This window comes from Xiphophorus maculatus, chromosome 6 (assembly GCF_002775205.1).
Source record: "Xiphophorus maculatus strain JP 163 A chromosome 6, X_maculatus-5.0-male, whole genome shotgun sequence".
In the NCBI taxonomy this organism is placed as follows: domain Eukaryota; kingdom Metazoa; phylum Chordata; class Actinopteri; order Cyprinodontiformes; family Poeciliidae; genus Xiphophorus; species Xiphophorus maculatus.
The window spans coordinates 7,142,786-7,170,596 of NC_036448.1; the positions used below are offsets into that span (position 1 = coordinate 7,142,786).

Here is a 27,811-nt window from a genome sequence, read left to right on the forward strand (position 1 = left end):
GAGTATGTTACATGAAAAAAAAAAGAAAACTCCAATGGGATTTTTGAATGAAAAACATAGAAATAATTAAATATATCAAAGAGAAAGTATGACCTTGCCCATATGTGTGTGATCCAGGGTGAGTGTACATTTCTGAGGAAGAAGAAATGTTGGGAAAGAAGCGAAAGGCTGGTTCCCACGAGAAACCCAAAGAGTGTGCGTCTGTGTGATTTAGACAAATTCCATGTTCTTATCTTCCACAAATCACCTGATCACCTGGTTTGCTTTTTGAATAAAAAAAATTCCTGAAAGCGCCACCGTTTCCCACATTCCCAACAATCCCAACACGCTAACGGGACAACGTTAGCTTGACTTTGTATCAGTTCTTTCTTAGCTAGTAGTTGGGACTGTGCTGCTTTTTTGTTGTTGTTAATTGTGGTTTAAATAATTAATAGCCATTTTGCTTTAAGCACAAACAAATAAATAAAAAGAAAGAGGTCATTCAGTAATAAAACTAGCTCTTAAATTATGATAATGCACACTGTTTTACATACATCTCAAGAATCCTAAGTCTTAAGATGTTCAATGTTCAATTCCTATTTATGTTATTTATTTTAGAGTTATTTTCAGGTCGCAACGAGAAATTTCAATGTAGAAAAGTGAAAGGAGAAGGATTCATGCTATTCCAAAATCTTCGCAAATTAAAATCTGAAATGTGTGTCGTGCTCTTCTTTTCAGCCCCTTTAAGTAGACAACCCAAAATAAAAATCCACTGTCTCTCACCTAAATAAAGATAAAAAAAAAAAAAAAAAAACCATCCACGGATGTTTAGTAGTTGTGCAGTTGCAAAATAGATAAAAAAAAAATATTTGAATTAATTGAACAACTTTTCCCAGAAACAGCGTGGAGTTTATATGAGCGCAGAAAAGAAGTGAGAAGCAAATATATACTAACAATCTTAATGAAACCAGATTGCAAATGTTGCTTACTGATTTGGCTTTTTTTTTTTTTTAATTTAGCTTGTTAGATTTGTGGAACAAACCCAACACAGCTTAACAAACTATCACTTACGCAAATGAATACCAATGGCTTAGCATTCTGCTCTTTCAAACAATCTTGCAATATGCTTACTAGAGCTGTAAGATTGTAAAATAATAAGCAACACACGTACTATACGGAGCAGATAAAGACTGTCACCAAGGAAACAAATCATGCGGTCATGTTGGATTTCGAGGGTTGTAGTTGGTGAGAAAAGTCTGGCTTTTTCATTGAGGATTCTGCACTGTGTTGACACTTCTATTAGATTTTTCCACCTAAAAGCCTGGGGATTAAATCTTCTAAGTTAAAACAGAGCATTTTTTTCTTACTTTTTTTTTTCTTTACTGATTTAAAGAGGCACACCTAAATCAATGCTTTCTGGCAAGATGCCGATACTCTGGCAATGTGGTTTTACGAATTCCTTCAAATGTAGTCTAAAAACCTCACCTGCTTAGAGTTTCTTTTGAACCATAACGAATGAAACACAAAGCAACATTTTGAGGTGAAATGACGACACTTGGCAAAATGAAATGTTTCAATTGTGGACTGTCTGTTCTATGACTTTGTACTTTCGAGACTTTATGACGTAGAGCACTTTGAGCTGCCTCGTTGCTGAAATGTGCCATACAAATAAGCTTGCTTGCTTGATCGATTGATTTATCGATCGGTTACAAATACGGTTGTTGTTTTTGAAGATTTCAGGCCCATAAAATGAAAACTGCAGTCAGGCGTTGCTTGAAGGGAAGAAAAAAAAGAATCTGTGAAAGCGATGCGTCTACTGGAGTAGAGCATGAATTGCTCAACAGCACATCAGAACGTGCCAACAGTTCGCTGCACTGTGGAAGCATCAAGATGTCACGTATCGCATAACGTAACCCTTATGCAAACACGATAACATAAAAGTCCTGCGTTATTGGCCAAACGTGTAGAAGTGCTGCTCTGCTTGATTGAACCAGATACAATTTACTTCCTGCTGCTGCCTTGTCCTTTCAGTCGTAATAAATCACCGCAGTGATGTCATAACCACACACGGGATTACGTATGTTGCCATGGAAGTGATGCAAACACACAGGAGGCTCCGATAGAGCAAATGTGAGCGGAAAGAGAGCTAGCAGAGACTGCCAATTGTTTCGTGGTAATTATACCAGTCTATCACTACCGATTTAAGCGTGACCACTGATGGTTGAAAATGCCGCGCGAGGCACCTTAAACTGAGAGCAGCCTCAGTAACTTGGGCAATGAGCCAGTGGAGCCATTAAACACCAAGACAGAAATAGGCCACAGAAGCCGCCAACAGTAAGCATTCTGTTGTTGTTATCTTTACTGTTTCTCAATCCTTCCTGACAGCCTTACCGTCCTTCGGGGGAAGAAAACGGCAGTCACTGGTGATTAGAAAGAGCCCACCACCCCTCACAGCCCCCGACATCCACCTCCGCCCCTCGCCCAGGGAGCTGAATTATGCCTGCATTAATATTTCATATTACACAGGAGAAACCACATGAGTGCTCAGCCCTTTGTCTTTTACGTCAAATGAAATGTGCTCAGCAATCATCGGAGGGTGAGGCGGGGCGGCGAGGGAAGGGGCGGGCAGAGAAAGGAGTGTCGGAGGCGGGAAGAGGGCGATGAGTCAAAACCAAAGAGAGAAAAGGAGGGAAAGAATATGCTAAAGTAATGACGGGGAAAAAGAGAAGCAAAAGGGAAGGAGAAGGAATGGGACCTCGATGCTTTGAGTGACGGAGGCAAACCAGTATGGATGAATGAAAAAAAAACAGTTACACAAAAGGGTTTCACTGTAAAGACGGTTTGCAGTTTGTTTTGTTGCAACCTGAAGTGTGAAATAAACTTCAGTGGAGTTTGAAAACAAAATATGTGTATCGGTTTAGGTCTGGTTGAACGATGTGTTTACCCAGGGATTTTATTGCATGGAGCCACTTTATTTACCTTTAGATAAGCAAAGATAGATGCTGATCTCAAAGGTCATGCAGGGAGAATAAGATATAGTGAAGACATTTTTGCTCAGCATTTTCCATGTAAACTCAACTAGATTGAGAATTTGGGACTCTGGAGATCAACTCGAACTTATTTCGCTCTTTCTGCCATTGCTGAGTCATTTTGTTTACCTTCTGTTTTTATGCTAAAAGTGGCAACGGGCGTCCAGGTAAGTGTCATGCTCATATGCCCATAGTTGGTGATTGTAGCAGTGAACGATGGCTGCATAGACTCCACCACTGTTCTGGAACTATCCAGACCCACACAGCGTATTCTGAAACATTTCCGTCAGAACAAGGATTAACTTCTTCATCACTAACTCATTTCTTGTCTGTCCTGTGTGTCTCGGTGTGGCCCTGACAGGAGTGAGGACCTGTCCATGTGCACCGCTCGCTGAAGATGGGCCCTGTGAACCAATGAAGATAAAGCAATGAACAGAGAGGTTGTGTGCTTGATTGTACAATAAAATTGCACTATGTGTTTTTAATCTTAAAAACAAAATGAAAGTGTTTAGCCTGAGCTTTCCTTTAGGCATAAATGTTGCATTAAACAAAAGGTGCTTCTCAAAAGAAGCTTCTGAATGGGAAACAGTAAGTATTTCTGCCATTTTGCTCAAGTACGCCACAGTTACAGCGTCACGTCCATTCAAATCAAATCACCAAACACCCCCTTGGGCAAGTGTTCTTTGGAAACAATCGCCTTTATGTGTATGATCGTTCATCCCACAACAAATAATAAAAGCCATAAATCAACCTGTCTGGCTGTCAGGATAAATGGCACATCCCCCATGAAGCAGCGATAACACAGATACAGGTGGTGCTGAGTTCATCCCATTGTCTGGAAATAGGGCTGGTGTCACCAGCAGATGGGGTTTCTCTTGTGGAGCACCGAGACAAACGTTCACGACAAAATGACTGATTGGTGATCTTTACAGGATAAGATTCGTCCTCGAGGTTTTAAATAGACAGAATACCTCCTTGAAAAGTGGAGTTGTTCGAGCTTCTTGGTTGTTAATTACACTTAAAGGCTGGTTTGCTGATTAACGCTCGGTTTTCCAGTGGATGAGAGAGTGTTCCCATCACGCTGAGATTGCTGCAGCCTCTTGTTAACCTTCATTGTTTGAAACAACCCCATAACTCACCTTCAAGCACACTTATCTGCCTCTTTGTCCCAAAGCTCTCTCACTATCAACAATTATGTCTCTGTTTGCCGGCGTGTGTGTGTGTGTGTGTGTGTGTATGTATCTCTGTCCATCTCACCGGCTGCGAGGTTAGCAAAAGCACTTCAATATCCTCTCACTCTAACCTGATTATTAATTACAGTGTGCCTCGAGCTGACCGCAGCCCAAACACCGTCTGGCGCAGTTTCCAAGGAGACCGACACAAAGTCATTCCCAAACAAGATTCAGCAACAAAAAAAAAAAAAAAAAAATAGCAGAAAAAGAAAAAAAAACTGAAGCGGTTGCTCGGCTTCTAAATCTTCTCGTGACTTTATCGGCGGCGACACTAAAACAATTTTAATCATGGCGCGCGCCGCTCAAAACTTACTCGAGCGTGTCACGTGCGAGTAAAGAAAAAGCCTTAGCCTAACGGCTGGGTGACGCCTCTCGCTAGCTTGGCGTTGTGTGAAAAGCTTTATAACTTGCTAAGAAGTCAAGATGAAGCCCGTCATCCGGAAGCAAAATTATAAGTTGATCAAAGTGACGGCGAGCCAGAGAGTCGGTTATGCCTGAGCAGAACAGCACTCAGCAGTAATGAACCTGGAGCCGTGCCTGCAGTGAAGCGGAGGGACATCAAGCTCTGAATGGGCGTCTGGCAGCCAGCTGTACGTATGTATGCGTGTGTGTGTTGCTGGTAGCACACTTGTGTTAATACGAAGGGTAGATTAAGTACTTGCCAGCAGCAAAATATGGTTTTTAATGCCACACAAGTGAGTTATTTTAGAAGTTGCCAAACTGTGATGTGAAGCTTTGGAGGTACACAATTTGCCAAAAATACTTCTCTGTCAATTTTTTTCCCCCCACTGATGTAATTTACACTGGAGATCAGCATTTTAGAATAATATCAGGAACACTTGATCTTTTTTCAGAAAGAAGCTAATCTTTTTTTTGCTCAACATTCGAACGCTTTTGAACATTTGAAATCGCCATCTGCTACTTAGAACAGAGTTTTGACAAATCCCCCCCCCCCCTCAAAAAACAAAGGCATTTCATCAAATAAAACTTACATTTACAGGTTACAACAGTTAACAATTAATGATTTTAGTACAGCTGGAATGTGGTCACAAGTTTTCTCCTCCACAGGTTGGATACTAACGCCTACATCAGTGAATGTTTAAAAGTTTATCCTGTACTGCGGGTGCTGAAGTTAGCCAACGAAAGATGTAGAAACACTCAAGTCATGTGACAAAACTGAAGAACATTACTTTAAATATCGATTACTAAGTATACTATCATGCTGTTTTTCAGAAACTTGAAGAAACCCCAGATCACGGGTGTCCAAAGTGTGGCCCGAGGGCCATTTGTGGCCCTTGGAGTGATTTCATGCGGCCCCGCAAATTTGGCCTGTCCAGCATGCAGATACAGATGGAGACTTTTTATTTTTAATCAAGATAAAATTATTACTGACACAATTCTCTTACCATGGAAAATACAAAGTACAGCACAAAGTATTTGCCTTTTTATAACCAATGATAACTAGAAACACGTCGATCCAGAGATTTTGACTGGAAAGCCGACTTTGCTGCATCCAAATCACCTTTTGTTTAAAACCCTTTTGTCCCCTTAAAGGAACCAAATTTAGTGTCAGTAGCATTGGTTCCAAGAGAATCTGTTGGTTGAACTTGGATAATTATAGCAAGTGTTTTGAGAGAGAAAGTGACAAAAATCTTGTTCCTCAATCTGAGAACTAGTTAGTTTAATAGGGTTTAAAGTAATTTGAAAAGTATTATATTTAGTATTTTCTCAAAATAAAGTATTTATCCTCAATGTGACTTGGCATCAATATTTAACACACAATCACAATCAAGTGCATAGGCCAGTTTAAACAACGGGGGCCAATAAAGAAGTCAGAAATACTACTGAGTAGTTTCACTTAAACATTGACCATATGTTTAAATACATCAAGCATTAGATGTCATTTAAGGTACATAACCTGAAAATATTACCTGTGTGTGTCCAACAAAGGATTTTTTGGGGCAATTTTTCCAAAGATCAATGGTGAGACTTGAACTTTTACTAGAAAGCCGCTTCCAATGATTGCCCAGTGATTACCATATTCAAAATATAGCCTCAGAGTGGTACCGTAGAATACAGAACTCTGTACCAATATCCAGTCTGTGTCGTCTCAAGCTTCGGCCATATCCGACTGTTGGCTCTTCTGGCACGTTTTCTTGGTTTAAGGCAGTTTCATTTCTCTTTGACTTGATTATTCTTTGCATCCCTTGTGTCCCTTAAGTGCTTTTGGTCTTCTTTGTGAGGTAGCTTTGGCAGTAAAAGTTACTGAAGAGAACAATGAGGCTGAGCGAATAGGCCAACACGACAGCGTTCATGGAGTCGGGGAAGTTGCAGTCGACAAACAGGTTGTAGGCGGTGTGCGTGGTGACGATGAAAAACTGCAGCTGATCAGAGAGACAAGAAGATGGCAAATGACTAAAATGTGCATTCAGGAGACATCATCAACACAAAACATATTTATATTAAACTTAGTCAGTGGAGAAATCATAAGCAAATAGTTCATCTGTGCCGAGCAGAGAAGCACATTTACCTTAATAACACAGAACTGAGCAAAATTTTTACCTTCTAATCAAATGGTCCGGTTATTAGGAAAAATAAGTTGATAAAAAAAAAAAACTTGTTTTGCTTCTCATCTATTAAAATTTCTTCATTTTCTATAAATCTTTTTATTATGTCGTTAAAAGTTCTTTGTTTTCCAACTACAATAGTAGAACGCTTTAAATAATTTGATATGTTCTAACAAAGGAATCTTGTTCAAAGCGTCAAGCTTGATTGTCTTATTTCTTGTGTTCTAATTCTACAAGCCTCCCAGACTGGACCCCAAATTAAAGGAAAAGTTCAGCTTTTTTTAAAAGTTAGGCACTAAGTTTTTTATTAGTAATAGGTCACCTACATATGGTAGAAATAGTTTGTAGAAAAGTAAATAGAATCTTGAGAGAGGAAGAACGCCATCTGTTAGCCAGTTGAATCCCCGGATTTAGGTAATACCATTTTAAAATAAAATGAAAATCTTGATATCCAGGTCAGCACAATTCTCTACAGTTTCCCGCAAAAATGACCAGGTTGTGGTATGACACCAGGGAACTATAACTAATGATAATTTCACAGATCCTAACCCACTATGATCAACATTTCCTCTAGCAGAGAATTGTTCAGGTTTGATGGGCAGCCTCCAACGTCTAATTGGGTCTTTGTTTTGAAAACCATGGAGACCACCAGCACATATTTTATGCTATTTTATAAGCAAACACCAGGTTAAAAAATGGTACAGGTGAAATACACACTTATTCAAGTACCGATGTATCTTAGCTTCATATTATCTCTGACACTAGCGTCCGTTCTTACCAGCTGCAGAGAAGTGAGGTATCGCTTCCACCACAGATACTTATTCATGTGTGGCCCTAGAGCGGCGAGCCCGTAGTACAAATACATGACTATGTGGACCAGGGTGTTGATCAGACCAATCAGAAAAGCTACAGACAAATACACAAGATGGGTTATTTACAGAGTTGGGTAGTAACTATTAAACATTTATTCAAATGCATTTACTTGTGGAACTTTTTGGGAGAAAAAAAGAACCTTTAGTAGAATTTTTGCTATGATGTACTTTTTACTTTTACTTAAGTCATTTTATCATGAAGTATCGCTACTCTTACTTGAATAAAAGTTCTGGATTCTCTACCCACTGAATGAAGAACAAACAAGTTTGAATAAAAAAAATCACCAGGAACAGACGCACACCTGCAGCTTTTGTTAAAATTAATAAATTTTATATTGAAAAGAATTGATTTGGCAAAAAAAAAAAAAATTTTTTTGTCTGATTTTGTTATTTTTTTGTTACTTATGTGAAATACTGTCACTTTGGTCCTTAAAATACAAAAATTTCCACTTAACGTAATATTATGGTCCTTCTGACGAAGTAATTTTAAAACATTAAATGATTGATAATTTGATCAGTTACTCACTACTTGAGTAGACTTTTTACCAAAAGGAAAATACTTTTCCTTGAGTAAAAATACTTTTCCTTGAAGTAGTGCTAATCTTACTTGACTACAATTTGTGGGTACTCTGACCACCTCTGTTTGTTTATCATCATCTTATTCATGGTACAGTCCTTGTGGATTCTGCTAGCACAAAGTGAAACGTACTCACACTGACCCCCGGCTACATATTTAACCCCGGCCCACCAGTTAAAGATCATGGTCGCATGGTGATAGACGTGGAGGAATGTCAGCTGACTGTTCTTCTTCCGCAGAATGAAAAATATCTGCAAACCACAAACACACTAAATGAAGCAAGAACAAAACATTTAAGGCCATACTCCTGGTTATATTTTTAAATAGAAACCTGATGCATATTTTCCTGCAGCATAATTTTGTAGTAAGTCATACAAGTGTCTGAACTTACTCTTATGGATGATTTTTTATGCTAAAAAGATAAATGTTCTCTTTATTGAACTGATTCTGAAATAACCAAGTGAAGAATCTGACTGAACTACATAAAGCCTAACAAATGCTGGTCCAGATTTGATGTGCTTTTATGTTTTGACCAGTGGAGGGCAGTCTTTCTTTAGCTTGACCTTGTCAAAACAATACGCAGTGACGCCAAATTAAAACCTGTGTTAAAAATGTCCAGGAGAAGCATTAACTTATGTTACAGTTATATAACTGCGTGCAGCTCCGGTGTGTGTACTCACCGTGTCACTGAGCTCTATGACTTTAGAGAAGTAAAACCACCAGCAAACTCTGGCCATCTGTCCAACACAACACAATGAGACATCAACACTTTCGTTTCAGGTATTAAGCTGCTCAATCTGATAAATTAAAGGGAAAAAGAAATCTAACTTTATTCAAATTCGAAAACACTTTATTGATCACAAAGGGAAATTAATTGTTCGATTCAAATTCTTCAAAGACTTATTGTAAAATCTAAAAGATTAGAAAAATGTGAAAGATTAGAATTCATCTTTGGTTAGTTATAGTCTACTATAAAGCCCATACCTACATTTGAACTACAGAAAGTACATTGCATAGTAAAAATGAGCTAAATTGTTTTAATTATAGAGGCTAATATATCAGGACACATATATATATATATATATATATAAATTCTTTGCTCCCAGCTGTTACCATGGCTGGCAAATTCCAACTTTTGCAAAAAAAAAAAAAAATCCAAACAGTCAGACTCAGTTTTCCCAAATTTTTAGTCCTTTCCTTTGTTTTGAAGTCTAACATACTAGAGTTCATTTTGCATGATACTCGAAAACGAGACTGTAATGCAGAAAGTCCAAAATTCAAAATATTCTGAAAAAAATAAAATAAAATAAATCCAAAAGCGAACCAGGAGGGCAAAATGAAACAGGACGGACTTACGGCAACATGGAGGAATGTTAAACAGACTAGCACTGAGAAGATGAATGAGTGAAGAACAATGAAAACCAGTGAACTTATATACTGAGGGAAGAGTGGAGAATGACAGAGAATGTAGGCAAATTAATCAAGGGAAGAGAACAAACAGGGCGACTGAGTTACGTCGAAAAATAACACAAAGGAAGCCGAACACAATGAACGTAAAACTCAGTGAAGCAAGGCTAAAAGAAAAGACACAATGAAGGACACAGAAAGAAGGAAAGAAGAAACACAATCCTTCAATTATTAAACTACAAATAATGTATATTTTTATTTACCCGTAGAGCCAGTGGATTGTTGCTGTAGTCGACCGGCTGGCACAACAAACTGTAACCGGCCAACCAAGATGATGCTGTGAACTAGAAATGTGGAAAAACATTGCATTTAAATAATTGGGTTCTGGTGGTGCTACCTTAACTTTACACGTCAACAACTTCCTGCCGGTTATTTTAACATTAAAATCAGTGGAAGGCTTAAACAAAAAATATATATATATATTTTCACAAAATATCTCAGTTACGTTGAGTTCCCTTGTTTGTGTTCAGAGTTTACCTCGTAGAACATGTAGGCAGACAGGCAGACCATGGCAAAATTGTAAACAACCAGGACGGGTTTGAGGTTGATGGGCTGCCTGTTCGCCATCAGCTTTGGCCCCGCCCATACAGTGATCAGGTAGCACAGGAATATACAGGTAATTGGCACAGGGGAGTAGACCAGCAGCCAATTGTCTGTCCTTTTGTCTGTTCAGTGAAATATGAGAGGAAAGTTACAGCACAAAATACTGCCAAACTATGCAAGGTTCTGTACGGTAACGAGCTGAAAAATATATTCTTACCTCCATTTTCCAGAATGCCTTGGTAGAATAATAGGAGTTTCTGCCACTTGGTGACAGCATTGCTACCCTGGGATGAGCACATGAGCATAATGCAGTTTTTTTTGTGTGTTTTAATTGCCATACCTAGCTTTAGAGCTTGAACTGAAGAAGGCAAACTCGAGAAATAGCTCGAAAGATAAATTTCTCAATGGCAGAAATGGAAACAACATAACAATCCACATCCTAGACGTTACAGGTTCCATTACAGAGTGAATTTGTAAGAACTCTGATAAATGGTGACCTATAGAGCCGCATAGATCCTGAGTTTGGTCTGACAGGACCAGCATTGGTCCGCAAATTTTACCTGTTGGTTATGTAAAGAAGGTACTCTAAGAAGAACCCAAAACTTTTTTGCCCAAAATGCTTTGAACGGTGAAAAACCCTGAACTCAGCATCCCCACTGACTGCAATTTAATAGTTTGTTGCTGAACCTTTTAAGGTAATCAAAGTGATTTCTGTAACTGCCAATGAGACTTCCGCCCCCGTCCACACGTATGTTGTGGTTGTTTCTACTGACGCTCTAGAACAGGGGTCTCAAACTCCAGTCCTCGAGGGCAGCAGACCTACAGTTTTTAGATGTGCCACAGGTACAAAACACTGGAATGAAATGGCTTAATTACCTCCTCCTTGTGTAGATCAGCTCTCCCAGCCTTGCTAATGACCTAATTATTCTATTCAGGTGTGGTGCAGCAGAGGCACATCTAAAAATTGCAGGACTGCGGCCCTCGAGGACTGGAGTTTGAGACCCCTGCTCTAGAATCATGTTAGCTTTGGGTCGATGCATTCCCTTTACCTCCCACGCTTAGCAGGACCTGCGATCTCTTCAAAGTTAAGGCTTTATCTTTGGCGACAGAGACGTAAGCCCCAATGTATTCACAGATCGAACCCTGATCAACGGCTTTACCAAAGAAAGAAACCTCCCACTGCAAACTTGATTGAGCCACCTAGCGATGAGCTGGGTTTTTAGCATGAGGATTATGTTGGCTAATCTCCTGATGATAGATAATAACTAATAATCCTCTTTATGAACGACTGCCTCCTGTTGAAGACAGGGCGATGAACCTTCAGATGCGGTGTAACAGTGCTGCCATCTAGTGTCGGAAAGCAAACTCAAATTCACATAGTTCTTCAAAGTGCATTTAATTTTTTTCAGTGTTGCGTACCTTCGTTTGTTGTATTTATTTCCTCTTTTTTGAGTTGTTTTGCTTTTCTGGACTTTATGTTATTATTATATTAATAACTGAATTTCAGACGCATAATTTATGACAACTGAAAGAGCTGTCTTTTTCTTCTCTGCATAGTTTAGCAACCTGTGAAAATAAACTCATCCCCAGAGTATTTTGTGTTTTGCTTAATGAAAGAGAATATGCAGTTGAACCCAGATAATTACACAGACTTTATTAAAAATAAATAAATAAATACAACACTTTTTCTGGCATTAAATCAGACTAATCATCACAAGTTTTGAGTCATTTCAGCTTACCTAAAACATTTTTACCATCTAAATTCTGGAATGATCTGAAAAATATTTATGATTTCTTTACAGCGTTTTGAATTCTGTACTATTTGGTTTCTGCCTTTTTTCAAGTTCAGTAGTTTTTGGTGTCTTTCCACCAATTTCTCTCTAAAGTTTTTGTGGAATTTTGGTTCCTTCTCCTGACAGAACTGGTGTAACATAGAGAAAGGTTTATAGGCTGCACCAAGGAGTATCATGGTTCTGATGCTCCGTACTCCAGCTTCTTCCCACAGCTCAAAAAACATGACTGTTAGGTTAACTGGTCTCTCTAAACCTTCCTTTAGACATGGGTGAAAATTGCAATCTGGCTCCTTTTGTTGCTTTTTGAGTAATGTTCTCTTCTTTTCCATTTTTAAAAAAAATATACAATGTATTTAGATATTGGGCTTCAACTGCATCTTACTCTGTCAATCCAATAAGCTTATAAAGTAGTAGTGGAAAATATGGTGTGTTTTTTTTTCTGTTCTCCACAGCTGAAAGTGACTTGCAGCAGTATGAACTATGCCGCCTTACAGAACATGCTGTTTACAGAAAGCTAAGCGGTTAAGCCTCACCTGTAGCCTCCCAAGGATTTATGGTAAAAAAAAAAAAAAAATCCCTCCCAGGATCAGAATCCCTCAAACCGACTTCAGCTTTATTTAGAATATTATAAGTGGATACACTAATGTTATACATATTGATGCAGAAAAGTTGAGCAGTCAGCCCCCCCGCCCTCATTCAGAAGTAGCTGAAGTAGTGACCCGCCCTGCGCCAGATAAAGCAGGGACTCCTAACGCACTGATGGGGAAGGACTCCTGCAAGCAGCTTCTGCCAGTTCTATGTCAACGGCTATTAAACAAAGCAATCAGCAATATATATATATATATATATATATATATATATATATATATATATATATATATATATATATATATATATATATATATATATATATATATATATATATATATGTCTGTTAAAGCAGGTGGCTGGCGTTGGAGCATGATCTGTGCTAAAAATGATCAAATTGTTACTTTACCGTCATTTCGATGGTCTAGCAGACTCTGTTTTCTGCCCAGTGTTGCATCTCAGCCAAGACTTAAGCTGCTCTGAGGTAGTCGACCTGTCTCCGCTGTGTGTAAGTGTGTGTGCGTGTGTGCGTGCGTGTGTGCTTTTGGCTTGGCATATGGCTCACCAGCTAAATCCACCTTATAAGTGTTGGAGTGTACAAAATTGTACAAATGAGGGAATAATATGCCATTAAATCACTATAAAAAATGAAGTATTTTTCTACAGTATTGTTTATTTCAGATACAGAAAACAAACTGTAATTGGATTCTGAGTTTTTATTTTATTAATTACACAGAAATGCGTTATTACAGGACATTTTGAGTTATTGCAGCTCACGTTATGAAGCAACAGTTTCTAATTACTCAATCTACCATGTAGTTCCGCCTTAATCTGGAGAAAAACAAAATAAGTTTAATTTATAATGAGAGATTCTAAGAGGAAATTGTAAGTGCACAATAAACAGCATCTAAAATAAGTCATTAAGTCATGTGTGTAAGATGTTATTCCTGTTCTCTGAACATTGTAATCCTCACATCTTCTCAAGCAGAAAGCAAATCGGGGCGAATCAGCTTTAAAAAGACATTCTGACTGAGTGAGACCAGCCAGGCAGCGTCGTTGCACCTCGACGTTTGCTTCTGTCTGGATACGGCAGCGGTCAGAGTCTCTCCTTTCTCTCCCCCTGGACATCCGTCCACAGCCCCCTGCAGGCAGGCTTTACACTCTGGACTTCATTAATGGGAGAACTCGGAGGGTCCTGGCCACTCTTTTCCAAATACAGAAGCACCAAGCTGCACTTTTTAAAGCAGGTTTGGCACATTGTATAGCGGGATGTGTAAACGTTTCAGAAAAATAAAATAAAAATGGGCTTCAATTCTAAAAAAGAACAAAAAACCCCCCCTGAAAACCTATGAACACTGGTTTACTTGTGGTGGGGGTGCTGGTGGGCATGGTGCGGATGATACGGAGCTGGGAATATTACGGGCCTATCTTGGTCCTGGGTCTTATTTCGAGGAGCGGGCTGATGATGGAAGAAGCTGGAAAGATGGTGATAGTGGTGGGGGATCGGCTGAGTCTTCTCGGTGGGGTCGACCCCTTCGTCCGGTGGCTGGACGGTATCTGGAGTCCTCGTGGAAATGGCCTGCGAAAGATAAACGAGTTGGTTTCGTCGTGTTGCTAATTGGTGTCTCTAAATTTTGAATACAAACAATGAATGCACAACGAATGAACGGATAAATAGATTTAAGGCAAAGTGACGCTAACATCAGGTCGACAATCAATTTGTGATTGTCGAATTGTCAAATAGAGCCAATGCTAACTAATAATTAGCTCTATTTTAAATTAGACTGATGCCTTGTTAAAGAACGTTATGATAAATAATTTGTAAACTCAATACAGCATCTGAAAACTACTCCGGCCCTTTATACTTACTCAAATGCAACATGTTACATCCTAAAAGTGTGGAACATCTTTTCATTTGTGTTTCAGGTTATAGACCATGAGAAAATTGTGGATAATTGTGAAATGAAGAAAAAATATGTTAAAAAAAAAAAAAGAAGAAGAAAAAAAAGCAAATATAATCTATAAAAATCCTCAAAAATCTACTGTGCATATGTATTAAGTCTCTACATTTGATTGGAACAAGTGGAATTATTCCAAGCGGCTTTGCACATCCAGAGTCTGATCTTTTTCAAATTACCTCAGTATCACCTACATGAAAAAACATATGCTGATAGAAAATGTTTTTATTTTTATTTTTTTGTCAAGGGTTTCAAAATAAAGTGGGAAGAGCACAAATGAACTCTACATTCTTTGGGTTTGTCTTTGCAAAAAAAAAAAAAAGAAAAAAATTGAAACTAAGATAGGTTGTGTTGATCTATCACACCAAACCCCAACAAAACAGATTGAAATTTGATGTAATGTAGCTGACTTTTGTTTTTTTATTTTTTACCTCTAAAACAATATACTTCATAAAGAACCATCACGAGCAATCAAGTGTGACAGCTTGAACATTTGAGCGGTTCTTTTCCCCGCCCGTCTGGGTTCGCCCGTGCGCCTCCCCAAAGGTCGGGTCACTCACAGAGCAGTTGCAGATGTCTCCCACGTAGGTGGCTCTGATCGCGGCCTCCACGTACGGGTTGTGCATGAAACTGTACGGCAGCACGACGTGGAAAGTGAGGAGGCCACACCTGAGGACGGGGAGGAAAAGAAAAACGGCATTCTTGGAGCGACTTCCAATTTAGCGCTCTGGTCGGCGACGGAGGCGCCTTTTTACCTGTCGTAGATCAGGAAGTCGTCTTTGTCGCCGTCCAGCACCTCCCACACGTCGGTCTGATTAGCGTCCTGCTGATACACTGGGACACCAGTGGGAGCTCTTTTCTTCAGCTCCCAGTACAGGGCTCTGGATACGGCATTTTGCTCATTGACGATCAGGAAGGACACGTCGGTTACGTTGCTGCGCCTCAGTTTGGTGCGCAGGCGTCCGATACTGCGGATATTCAGACGAGTGAAGAATTAGAGCTGAGATTGTGTGCTTTTAACTATTTAAACTGGGGATGCACGATATGTCGCACCAACATCAGTATTGGCCGACATTCGTCATTTTTCAACATATCGGTATCGGTCTGACAAATAAAACTGGGTCGATATTAAAAATTGATATTTATTTCTATCTTGTTGCAGTCTGTTTCTTGTAGTTTATTTCCCCCAAAGGTGTAAAAAAAAAACACCCAGGAAAATATGTATAATGTTGGCAAATATCAGTTATCAGCCATAACAGTGAGACTGATATCGGATATATCAGTTCATACTTTTTTATATGTATGTTTTAAGAAATAAAAGTGCCACTGTATCAACTTATTTTAATAAAAAAGAATCTGAAAGATGTCTAATGATATGCTGAGATGCAGCCCTGTCAATATGCAAGTACCTCTGCATCACATCATCTTTATTCCTGCTTCATAAACAGGGTCAAATTAAAAGTTGGAATTTTCTAAGGATGAGAGAAATAAATAATAATAATAATAATAGAAAAACAGACATACTTATTCCAATAGTTTTTAGATATCCTTTTATCATCAGTTTGAATCAAAGCAGTGATCTGTGTCAAACTGCAGCAAAAATATACAGGGTGATCAGAATCCACCTTCAAGTTTGATTCGGACGTTTGCTACTTTTCTCACTCACCGGGACGCCTGAACCAGACAGAAGTGTCAGCTGGCCTTCAGCAGAGCCACCACCACCACATTTCCGAGCAGCTCCTGCGCCGGCGAGCGGCCCTTTATCTCCCAGCGCGGCGCGGGTTTGCAGATCCTGGAGGCATTTTTGTCGCCCTCCACCAAGAGAGTGGAGTGGGAGGCCCACAGCACACCCAGCAGGGCTGCACTCTGACACAGCAGCAGCAGAGAGCGCATCGTCACCCTCTCGTCTGCCAAAACTGGATACACACAAAAAGACATCTATGACATCATCTGGATCGTGCACAAATATGCAGTCTCTTCTTCTCAAACGTCAGAATGCTACAAATGTGGCGGCTAGTGATGACTAGATTTTACAGGAAGGACGTGTTTTGTTTTGTTTTTTTTTAAATGGTTTTGTGGTAGAAAAATTGTACGTGAGCGATATGTTACAATCTGTCTTAGTCTGATGGACGATGAACTACAGAACAAACGGAGTGTGGAAATCGGGCAATTATGGGCCTTCATTTAATAATAATAATAATAATAATAATAATAATAAACGGTCAGTCTGGTCTCACAGAGATGAAATAACAAAAACCTCTTTGTTTCTGTCCACTTGAGTGAAGATAATTGCAAAAATGAGAGCCAGTATTTCCGAGTACACGGACAAAAGGGTAAGGAATTTCAGAGCAACATGTTGACGGGCAAACACTGAGCTGCAGAGACAGAGAGAGATTAAAGCTTTGTATGCCTACAGCCACAAAGTTTACCGTCTTTATGGCAACATTTTCACACACGACAACAGCATTTACTCCTGCAATTACCCAATACTTTTGTTTTTTTGTTGGATATAAATAAGATATATCCAAGTTTCTATTCACTTTTGAACTTTTAAGTAGTATAAGTGCTCACAGTCGCGGCTCCATGTCGAAAAATCGAATTAACAGCATCAGATGGAGTGAAACTACTAGCTTAATGATTTGGGTCATACAAAAACCAACAGAAAGGGAGGTAGTTTTGACCTTTCTTTGGTTTAAATTTATGTAAAACAACAAACAAGACAAAATTATACATTTATAAATTAAACATTTATATTCTATCTGAATATAAATGTATAAAACAGGTGACTATCAGTTTTGCAATGTGACAATAAAAGGCACAAAAAAGGGGATCGTGGATTTTTAAGGTGGACTGATAGAAAAACACTCAAACTGTAGCATAAATGGGTTTTAAGGACTAGACATGCGCATATGATGCGTCAAAGAATTTAAAATCTGATCTAGAGAGAAAAACCTGTAATGTTAGTGCATATTATTAAAAAAAAAACAAAAAGATGTATATCTTTTTTTTACTTCACAAGAATACGAATAGAGAACAGTTTTAGGAGCAAGGGGAAAGTCTTACCTCTATCCGCCGTGTTTGCTGCAACTCTAACTGGCACACGGCAAAACCTCTGAAGTATAAAAGCTCTGGCGTTCGCTCAACACTTCCCCCAATTTAAACAGAGAGACACTCTGAGTGCGAAAGAATGTGACACTCAAAGTGTGCACAGATATGGTAATGTTGTGAAGAAGTACTCAGTATTTGTTAGCTGTGACTTTGCTGAAACTTAGACTGTTTTCATTTTTTCTTATTTCCTGTTTATCATTTTTTCCAAACAGGATTCTTCTTTATATTTGAGAGCGACGAAGTGAAATTGTCCGCAGTGGTAACAGATCAAGCGTCGCTTGCTGGGTAAATGGGAAACATATACAAGACTAATATTCCTGCAAACTTAAGACAAAAGTCTTAAACTTAAGCACTGTGTTTTGGTTTGGGTGACAGAATACACCCCTAACTGAATGAATGTATTTTTCAGCTTCCTTTTCAACTTTTGTGCTGTCTGTTCACTCCACAGTTTAAATGCCAAAAACACTAAAGTAAGAATAAAATGCTAGCCATCAGTTAGAATAATGTAACTGGTGAATTTCTGTTACATGTGATTTTTTTTTAAAACATAGAAATCGGTTACATTAGTCTTGTCAAACCTGTTATTAAAAAACATTGCTTTACTAACAAACCTGCAGAACAAATATCTAATCTTGCACGTGAAGGATTTGCTCAAAGTCCATATTGACTAAAAACAAGTGCGTCAATTAAGGGCTGCTAGACAGCTGGCTAAAGTTTAGGTTCCTGTATTAAAAAAAGAGTACTAGCAATATAAGTAATGTTTACTTCAAACATGACAAGGACTAAGCTTTAAGAATATCTGCAAATACTATGCTGTTAGGAATTTGTATTTTCATTTACATTTCACATGCTGACTGTCATAAAACTGTAGGAACAGTAAAAACACTTTAAGCGATGTCAAAATGTTGGTGTACATTAACTTTAATTTCAATTCATGTTCTTTGAAACATCATTTGAAACGTGGTTCTTTGAAACCAAGGGGTGCCCAAGTCCAGTCCTTGAGAGTTGCCGTCCTGCAATGTTTATGCTGCGTTCCAGTTGTACTCGGAAATGGGAAATGCTGACTTCCCAGTCGGAAAAAAAAAAAAAAATCAACTGGAGCGCTCCCCGAAGTCGCCCAGTTGCGACTTGTAAGCTATGCGTTTCAAAATGGCCGCTCCTCGCGTCAACAGTAGTAAGATGTGATGTTTATTTTTTTATATAAAAGACTCACGTGGGTCTAACGTCAACGTTACACGTAGCGCATGTAAATCTAATCTGAACAAATTAAAAGTGGTGTTTGCTTATGGAAAGCATCTTAATATTATGTTTGTAATGCAAACAATTTCAATGGGCGTCGCTAGGTTGATACTTTCTTCTTCTTTTTTTTAAAAGAAAAACTAGAACGCCGTTATCTTGGCTCGGGTATCAAAAACCAGATACGAGCTCCAATTTCTGAGGTGAATGGAACGCAACATTAAATGCGTTCCTACTCCGACACACCTGAATCAAATGAACTGCTCACTACCAGGCCTCCAAAGAGCTGAATGACCGGTTCACACTCCATTCCAGTAGGTGGCGGTAATGCACATCTAAACGTTGTATAAAAAGAAGAAACATGACCGCTAATGTGGGAACGTAGCTGTTTTATTGGACGTGACTTCGGCACCCATGATCCAAACAACAAAAAAGAAAATAAAGGAAATAATAATAATAAAAAAGGCAATAAAATATCCATATTCTGTTGATTTTGCGTACATATTTGAATAGGATTTGGATGAGGTGAACACTTTAATCCCAATCCCTTCCCTATAAATCAGGAATAATTCTATCATGAAATGTTAAACATAAAATCTGATTAATCAAGACAGCTAAGTGACAGAAACCAGCCAATGTCTACATTCTACACAGCGTTTTTAATGATTTAAAGAGAGATCAGATGGATATGTTAAATTTAGTCTGACAGTAAACTGCATTACTGAAAACTGGAGGATATTTCGATTTGTTAAACCAAATCGAAATAAACCAAATACAGTTTTTTGTAAGAGTATAATTGACAAGTTCTCTCAGAGAACTACTGTTACTAAAATCCACAAAATATGCTGAAATATGCTGAGTAGATCACCAAATGTTTTTTAAAGGTTGCCTCAGTCATCTCTTTTGTTCCTAATAAAAAGGTCATCTTACCCAAAATGTGCAACATGTTTATCTGTTTGCATTACACTTAATTTTTTTAAATGTATAGAACAAGGCCAGTAAAAGACTCAGCTGTGCCACAATTGACGGTAAAAACAAGCAGCAATTTCACAAAGCTATGTGCAAAGAGGTTTTTTTAACAAACGTCACTCACATTTACAAGATGCATATGAATGAGCTACATTGTGCACATGCTCCTCACACGTTCAGGCTACCAGAACATGCCAGCATCACAGCAGGAATCAGCAGAACATGAATCCAGGCTACATGTAAGCCGGTGCATCAAACATCACCTGAGTGGATGTAAAATGTGGGTACAGCCAGGTGACCTGAAGGCCAGAAAACTTTAAAACCAGTACCGCAAAACTTTTCTAAATCACGGACAGTGTAATCTCTCAACTTATCCCTCTACAGCAGTTCAGAATCAGTGTAAGTAACTGGGATCAGGATAAAACTCCCATCAGTTCTTCCTCATCATTGTCCCCGACCCCTTCTGTAGGACTGTCGCATGTGGCCATAAGCCCCAGGCTGAGCTCTGCCAGCTCCTCACAGCTCATGTCGGTTGTCACCATGATCTTCGTCTCCAGACGGTTGCACAGAGTCCTGTACGAGGGCAGAGGGTAGCCGATCTCCCTCAGGTACTCGTAGCCTTTGGTTCCGACGGCACAGCGGATCTTTCTAGCTTTCAGGATCGTCTCCGGCGACCAGACGGCGCGCCGTGAGCGCTTCGTGAGGGACAGCGCTCTGATCTGGTCCTCGTACAGAAAGTTCTGGAGCCCCTTCTCGATGCGATCAAGCCGATACAGACGCTTCTTCATCTCTTCTGCCTGGACAAGAAGAAAAAGGGCTCACTGGATTTATTCAGTCCTTCAACAACTCAATGCTGATTTTAGTCTTCAAATAAGATGTCTCCTACCTCTCTTTGTAGTCTTGCGGTGTGCTGCATCTCCTGCTCCAGTTTTTTCTTAAGGAGCTGACACTGCATGCAGCGGTTGTGGTCTTCAGATGTTCTTTCTCCATCCTCCTCTTCAAGGCCAGACAAAGGATTGCGTCTGGCATAGCCATGATCGCCAAAATTTAGATCCTTTTCCACTGGAATCACAAGAAAACGTCCAAGTGGAAGAGCAGTGCTGTGATCGAACGCATTTGAAACGCAATTGACCAAGTAGAGTGGTAGCCTGATGTCTTCTAAAGCTACTTAAGAAGCTTCTCCTTTAAGGCATACACATGAGGTTTTTGGTGTATTTTTGTGCCTCACTATGAAAAGAGCAATGAAAATTTTACCACAACAGAATAAGATATAATACTTGATCTAATATCATACAAACTTATTAGCAGTTCTGTCTGACAGAACTGCTAAATATACATTGCATTATTTTCTTAAACACTGGGGACACATTTAGTTTCTAATTATTTATTTCAAAATAGGTCATGTGCCATTTGGTACATGAAGTTGTACAAAACCTGTGATAAAAATTGTTTTGGGGTGCCTCAAGTTTCTGAACATAAAACCTCCCAATAAATAAAAGTGCAGTGAGTCCATCAGATTTTTAATCTCGTTATGCCAAAGCACACGATTACAGTTAGTGTCAGTAGAGTTCGAAACACCCCACATTAGGACAAAAACAAAAGTTGCTTTTTTCCTGACCTAACTTCCAAACAACTATTTGGCATGTAGAGGCAAAGTCTAATGGTTACTATGGAGACCCCACCCCCAGTACTGCCAAAGTTATCCAACAGCGACCTTTGGAGTTTATTTCTACCACCCTGACCATTCTGAGAGGATTTACTATATTATTAATATTAATATTATAGAACTACCCCACAGAAACAGTATTGGATTTACATTAAATTATTTAAAGTACGATCTTAGTCGAAGGCCACAAACTCTAAATCTCATCCAGCTCCTCCTCTTTGCTAACCCATCCTCTGAAATGACCTCACAGAAACCCGCTATTGCTAATAATTGTTTTACTACATTGACAATATGCTCTGCATTTCACGTATTATTGAATATTTGAGTAAGGTCTGTAAGTGACCTTAAGTGACCTGGAAGATGTCTCTAAATAAAATTTATTGTTTATAATGATGGATCTTTTGTCAGCCTAGTGGTCAAGAAAAGAAAAATCAGCTTGAATTAAAAGAAATGTGAAGGTATGATAATTTTGAAGGAATCCTTATGATCTAACAATCTAACGGTCTAGATTGTTATATTATTCCATTTTCCAAGACAGGGACAATAATTAACTTAGAGAAGTACCTGGTTCAGATTTTAGTGGCAGCAGGATATATGGAGAGGTGACTGCAGGGAAAGGAGGGTCTCCCACATTGAACAGCGTGGGAATAGCATTGGGCTTCAGCTTTTTCCCACCAGCTGGAGATCTGGCTATTTCTTCAAACTGGCTCTCCTCAAAGTGGTCCTTGCGAAAAGACACATCAATAACAGTGTAAACACGCAAGTTATCAATGGTGGTGATCTAGTTAAATACGACAACGAGGGCTATTCTTCGACGACGAAGAATAACGCTGCTTATTTGTTATATTTAATAGATCTATTAAATGTGCAAGGGATTGTCCTGAATGAGTTATTTTAGAGGGACACAGAAAACTATCTTACCTGACAGAGTCTGGAGTGAGGAGTGGGCTCAAAGTCACGTCGGCAGTTCATAACCCATTTCTTCTTTCGCACAGGGTCTTTGGGGAATCTAAACAGCTGCTTCCCTATGCTAGTTGAATTGGAGCAATTTGGGGCGGAGCAGCCTCCCATTACACAAAGTGAAAAATAAACCAACCACCAACAAAACAAAACTTAGCAAAGAAATGAGTTGGCTCAGCTGGGGTCTCTTTAAACCATGACTTTTGGCTGACAACTTTCACAACGTGAAAATAAGGCAAAACAAATGTTAAGTCGTTATAGGTTTACTGTTACCCCACAATATGTTAGCATAAAAATACCCTATTACAATATAAAAACACTTTAATTGGGATAAAATATTAAGGAGTTTGTTTGAGCCAAAATGGCGCGCGGCCCTTCGGTGTTTGAGTCCAGTGACGTAATTTTCACGTGTGTCAACAAAAGTGCCTGACTGAAAACAAATTACTATAAAAAAGAACAACCAATAAAATGCGATTTTACAAAACCAAAATCAGACTCTTTTTAAACATATATTTTACTCTAATATTACTGGCATTTTAATAGAGAATCCAGTATTTTTTACCTCCATTTCCATTCATGCGAAATTTCAACCACCAACAACTGAGAAGCACGCTGAAATGTTTACGGCGAGGCTCATTGATGTACTCGGAAATATGAAGCTAATGAACGTTATCTGAAACCTTATAAAGGAGACGTAAAATCAGTAATTAGCTAGATAAAACATTTTTAATAGCTAAAAACGATTTATTGGGTAGTTTCCTGTGTTAATGGAACTCCCATGTAGCAGTTGTTAAGTTTAAGCGAAACGTTTTAGTAACAAAGTTTAGAGAAAACATGCCATCTTCGATAGTAGTTCCTGTAATTGATGTCCATAGTAACAATTTCAAAGAACTATGGCCAGCCATGGTGGTTGCAATTAAAACATCATCCTTCATTGCGATTGACACGGTAAGTGTTGCTCTGATCTGAGTGTGCTTTCTAACCATGTGTGTGTTGCTCAGTTGGAAGAAACTACAACCTCTGTTTTGCTGCAGGAGCTGAGTGGTCTGGGAAACAGAAAGTCCCTGCTGGCTGAGTGAGTGTACATTTTTTATGCCATAAAATAATAATAATAACCCCCTCATATGTTAGTTTGTGATCAGAGTTGTTTCTCTGACTCCTTTCTTGTATGTTACAGATCAATAGAGGACAGATACAAGGCAATATGTCACGCTGCTCGCTCTCGCTCCATCCTTTCTTTGGGAATTGCGTGTTACAAGAAGCTGGACCAAAAGGTACCACATATACCGGATATTATGTATTATCAAGTAAATGCTTAAACTATGTACTGTGTGTGTGTGTGTATGCGCGCATTTCTTTTTCCGTTTTGTCATGCTAAAAAACAAACAACAGACAAACAGGAAGTACTGCATAATTGTAAACGGAAAGACAAATGCCACAAGTTTTCCTACAACTTACAATCTAATAATAGGTGAGACATGCAATTGGTCATCGATTGGAATTTTATCCGGAATTCCAGACTCTATCCTCACTGAGGGATACCAAAGGATGTTTCTATGTCCTGCATTTAGTGGCATCAGAATAAAGGGGGAGGGGGCTTATTACAAATGCAGGCCTCATTTTTCCAGATTTTTATCTGGGGAAAAAAAATCCACTTTTCATTTATATACACATTTTTGTCCATCAGTCACATAAATCCAAATAAATTAAATTATTGTTTGTGGTTGCATAGGTACAAGATGTGCAAAAAGGTCAGGAGTAAGATTAATTTAGGAAGTTCGTTGACGTAAGAAGCGTTTTTCTCCGTCAGCCTCCAGACTCCTACCTGGTCCAGGTGTACAACCTCACCCTGCTGTGTTCAGAGGAGTACATCATAGAGCCGCAGTCGGTCCAGTTTCTGGTGCAGCACGGGTTTGACTTTAACAAGCAGTACGGCAGTGGGATCCCGTACTGCAAGGGCAACAATAAGGTGAGAATGCCTTGGTGTCGGTGTCCCTGCTCCATCCGAACCGAACGGCCAATTGGCCCTCCTCGGCTCCTCCTGTGATTACTTTGACTCCGTTTTCCCTTAAGTGTTCTGTTGCACGTTTTCATGTCTGCAAGGGAGGTTCAGACGACCGTGGGGTCCACATCCGAACTTTGTTTACTGAGCTGCTGCGAGCCAGGAAGGCCCTGGTGCTACACAACGGCCTCATCGACATGGCCTTCCTCTACCAGGTACCAGAGAGCGCTGCTTTGACTCATTTAAGCTCCAGAACCATGAGGCGGCGTATGGGACTGAAGACAATGAGTTGTGATTAATTGGTTATTGAAATAAACGGCAAGTAATTTAGTACTCAAATTATCGTTGGCTGGAGTATGCGAACTCAAAAAAAGGCCGTTTGCTGAAAAAACAACACATTCAGTGCAGGAATGAAGTCAAAACTGTACAAAAATATACACATTTTGCATTTTAGATGACAAATCTGCTTCACCTGTCGTGGTTTTAGTTTCACCTGGTTCAAATTCAGTACAATTCTACTATTAAGCACCTTCTGCGGTCCAATTATTAATTGTTTAATTGAAAAAAAATAACATAGTCAACAGATCAGATACAGATACATTCTTTGCTATATTATTGCATTTTAGGCAATACAATTTTATTTTCTTATTTTTAGAAACTCTTAAGTTTATTTGCATTTTTCTAACATATTTTTAATATTGTATAAAATAAGCCTAAGTGGCTAAATCCACTTGCGCGATTAATCGTCAGAATAATTAATTGCTAAAATAATTAGCTGCAGCTCCTGGTATCATCTCCAAATATTTTTGTCACTGTTGAAAGACTAACTTTCAACAGTTGGTTATAAATGTATTAGATATTAATGAGACTAATTGTTTTCTTTCTGGTGGGATTTTTTCGGAAGAGTTTTTATGCCCACCTCCCCGAGCGGCTGGCCACCTTCACAGCCGACCTGTCGGAAATGTTTCCCGCTGGGATTTACGACACCAAATACGTGACTGAATTTGAGCTGCGGCTGACCGCCTCATATCTGGAGTACGCCTACAAGAAATGGTAAGCATACAAGCAACTCAGTGACATGGCGATCCTTTTATCGGCGACACTGTCTGCTTTTGAAGACGCCCAGTAAAACAGTAGACCTGAATGTTTGTTTTTCTTTTTCCATATATCACCAGCAAGCTGGAAAACAGCCGCAGTGTCACTTCTGGCTCAGCTGGACCTCACGTCCACCTGGAATTTTGCCAGTACGCGGGTGACTTGTCCACCTACGTCGACTACAGACAATGTCCGGCCGTAACATCCATAGAGGGACACACGGATGTCTGCCAGCGCTTCTCAGTAAGTTTCACTGACGCTCAGCAACCTTTTAAGTTGAAGAATGTTCCAGTTTTACAAAAAATATAGTAATCGAGTTTTTTTTTTATTTTACATTTTATTGCTAATTTTTGTGTTTTATATTGAGGTTTTATATATATAGTAGACGAAAGCATAATGTGTACCTGTGAAATGGAAGGAAGACAATATGTTTTTTTCCTCCCTTTATTGTGGAAATCTAAAAAAAAATCTAAAAAGTGTGGCATGCATACAAACAAAACATACATACAAAACACTGCCTGTGCTACAAAATACAAAAACAACAAGCAATACCTGGAACTTTATGTTAAGACACGCTCCATCCAATCTTAGTGAGTTTAAACCATTTCATAAGAGGCAATATTTTCACTTTATTTGTTTGCTAAACTGAACAGAGATAGTATGAGTGTGTAAAACTTCAGCCGTGTATGTACTTTTCCAAATACAATAAAGTTTTTGTTATTTTCTACTTATTTTATTCCTGGATGTTTTTGAAACATATTAGGGTTTTACATTAGATTTTATTTAGTAAAACAAGCTTTCAGTTCCTACTAATGTGAATGTTGCATGACTTTATCTAAGTGTACATCTTCTACCTTTTAATTAAATCAAACAAACCCAACGCCGCCACAGTATTTGTTTATTGTTTTTGCTTGTGTTTTTCAGGCTTTCGGCTGGTGTCCAAACGGCACCAAGTGCCCGTTGTCCCACGACACAGACCTGATCATCCTGCAGGATGAGAAAGGCAAAGATGAAAAAAGGAAAAAGCGGAAGAGACGCAGGGAAAAAAAAGGGTCATCGGATATAGCCGAGGACTGCTCCGCCTTCGACGGCACCCCAAAGGATAAAATACCAAACATGGAAGCGGACAAGGAAGAAGCAGCCGGCGACCAAATGGAGGCGCACGAAAAATCACGCACCGATGGAAACTCTCGCATGGACGACGGGTGGGACACGAAAACCGACGACGAAGAAGAAAACGGAGTCGGTGAAGAAACGAACCCCGGAGACTCTGCGGCGAGCGCCGGAGAAGGTACCGGCGTCCGTTCTGCAGAGTCTAAGGCCGAGGCGAAGAAGAAGGCGGACGCGGGATCGCACCGGGCGGGCTTTGACGCCCACATGACGGGATACATCTTCGCCTACGCGTGCGCGCTCCTCAAGAAGGAGGCGGAGCCTGGGCCGGAAGGAGCCGACGCCGAGTCGGAAGAGTCCTGGCTCCCCATCTGCGTCAATAAGATCTATCTCAGCGGCAAGGCAGCGCCCCTCAATGTGGTGAAAAGCACCTTCGCCAAGTCATCCAAGGCCCACGTTCAGAAGATGGAGATGGTGTGGGGACAGAAGATGTAGCTCAGTTTCTCTGTAATGTCATTTTATCTCACACAAGATGAGGTTAATAGTATTCGTTTTATCAATTTGGCAGCTACTGGTTGGATTAGTGTGAAAATTTGAGGAACTATCTGAGACTGGTCGGTCCTACGAGTCTTATCGAGCCCGGGTCAATCGTTAATAAATTCATGTTAACGAAGAATATGATAGATAACATCGTTTTGACCAGCAATTTTCTTTAAGCAGTTACAATTCTTTAAAAAATAGATCAAAATGTTTGGATCAGCAGTCAGTGTTTTATTCTCCTCCTCTGTTCATCAAATTAAAAACATTGCCTTTTTTAATCAAATGAATTTTCTTAAATTTATGTGCCAACCCATTTAATTATCCGACATTTCGCTGGAAATGAGTTGTTTGGCATCCACAGTTGCCATAATGTAGATTTGTTGCCTCTCATTTCTCTTGGTAATTAAAACCTTATGAACCCTCCGAAATCTGTTATTGTGGTCTCAGTTTGTCCAAAAGACTTATATGAATTGTCCAGAATAAAATTAAGAAAATATAAGGTGGCGTGTAATCTTACATA

The 27,811-nt window shown here is 39.3% G+C and overlaps 4 protein-coding genes across 4 annotated transcripts; 1 reads left to right on the top strand and 3 right to left on the bottom strand.

Moving 5' to 3' along the window:
• Positions 1–6,302: 6,302 nt before the first annotated feature.
• Positions 6,303–13,114, bottom strand: LOC102235415 (elongation of very long chain fatty acids protein 4-like). Its single transcript, XM_005804593.2, has 8 exons — positions 13,057–13,114; positions 10,484–10,550; positions 10,201–10,388; positions 9,927–10,007; positions 8,937–8,993; positions 8,393–8,507; positions 7,586–7,713; positions 6,303–6,624 (listed from the first exon to the last, which is right to left on the bottom strand). Exons 1-8 carry the CDS (start codon positions 13,060–13,062, stop codon positions 6,457–6,459), a joined length of 810 nt encoding a protein of 269 aa, XP_005804650.2. The 5' UTR covers positions 13,063–13,114; the 3' UTR covers positions 6,303–6,456.
• Positions 13,115–13,348: 234 nt separating this feature from the next.
• On the bottom strand, positions 13,349–17,769 carry LOC102235153 (selenoprotein Pb-like). The gene is made up of 5 exons (XM_014470818.2): positions 17,669–17,769; positions 16,272–16,521; positions 15,361–15,573; positions 15,166–15,274; positions 13,349–14,226 (listed from the first exon to the last, which is right to left on the bottom strand). The coding sequence occupies exons 2-5, from the start codon at positions 16,496–16,498 to the stop codon at positions 14,008–14,010; spliced, it is 768 nt and encodes a 255-aa protein (XP_014326304.1). The 5' UTR covers positions 16,499–16,521; positions 17,669–17,769; the 3' UTR covers positions 13,349–14,007.
• Positions 17,770–19,323: 1,554 nt separating this feature from the next.
• LOC102231696 (THAP domain-containing protein 1-like) lies at positions 19,324–22,923 on the bottom strand. The gene is made up of 4 exons (XM_005804581.3): positions 22,506–22,923; positions 22,149–22,308; positions 20,805–20,980; positions 19,324–20,715 (listed from the first exon to the last, which is right to left on the bottom strand). Exons 1-4 carry the CDS (start codon positions 22,653–22,655, stop codon positions 20,332–20,334), a joined length of 870 nt encoding a protein of 289 aa, XP_005804638.1. The 5' UTR covers positions 22,656–22,923; the 3' UTR covers positions 19,324–20,331.
• Positions 22,924–23,158: 235 nt separating this feature from the next.
• toe1 (target of EGR1, exonuclease) lies at positions 23,159–27,719 on the top strand. Its single transcript, XM_023336138.1, has 8 exons — positions 23,159–23,492; positions 23,579–23,619; positions 23,722–23,818; positions 24,355–24,513; positions 24,648–24,761; positions 25,451–25,599; positions 25,722–25,884; positions 26,566–27,719. Exons 1-8 carry the CDS (start codon positions 23,379–23,381, stop codon positions 27,244–27,246), a joined length of 1,518 nt encoding a protein of 505 aa, XP_023191906.1. The 5' UTR covers positions 23,159–23,378; the 3' UTR covers positions 27,247–27,719.
• Positions 27,720–27,811: the final 92 nt, after the last annotated feature.

Bases quoted from the DNA above. Each gene is read 5' to 3' on its own strand.
- LOC102235415 (XM_005804593.2), bottom strand. The intron at 8,994-9,926 runs GTAAATAAAAAT...TGTGTTGGACAG, and splicing joins ACAATCCACTGGCTCTACGG to ATGGCCAGAGTTTGCTGGTG. The intron at 8,508-8,936 runs GTGAGTACACAC...TGTGGTTTGCAG, and splicing joins TCATAGAGCTCAGTGACACG to ATATTTTTCATTCTGCGGAA.
- LOC102231696 (XM_005804581.3), bottom strand. From the start codon at position 22,655: ATGGGAGGCTGCTCCGCCCCAAATTGCTCCAATTCAACTAGCATAGGG. The intron at 22,309-22,505 runs GTAAGATAGTTT...TCTTTTCGCAAG, and splicing joins CTCACTCCAGACTCTGTCAG to GACCACTTTGAGGAGAGCCA. The intron at 20,716-20,804 runs GTAGGAGACATC...CTTCTTGTCCAG, and splicing joins CCGCAAGACTACAAAGAGAG to GCAGAAGAGATGAAGAAGCG.
- toe1 (XM_023336138.1), top strand. From the start codon at position 23,379: ATGCCATCTTCGATAGTAGTTCCTGTAATTGATGTCCATAGTAACAAT. The intron at 23,620-23,721 runs GTGAGTGTACAT...TGTATGTTACAG, and splicing joins AGAAAGTCCCTGCTGGCTGA to ATCAATAGAGGACAGATACA. The intron at 23,819-24,354 runs GTACCACATATA...TTTCTCCGTCAG, and splicing joins ACAAGAAGCTGGACCAAAAG to CCTCCAGACTCCTACCTGGT.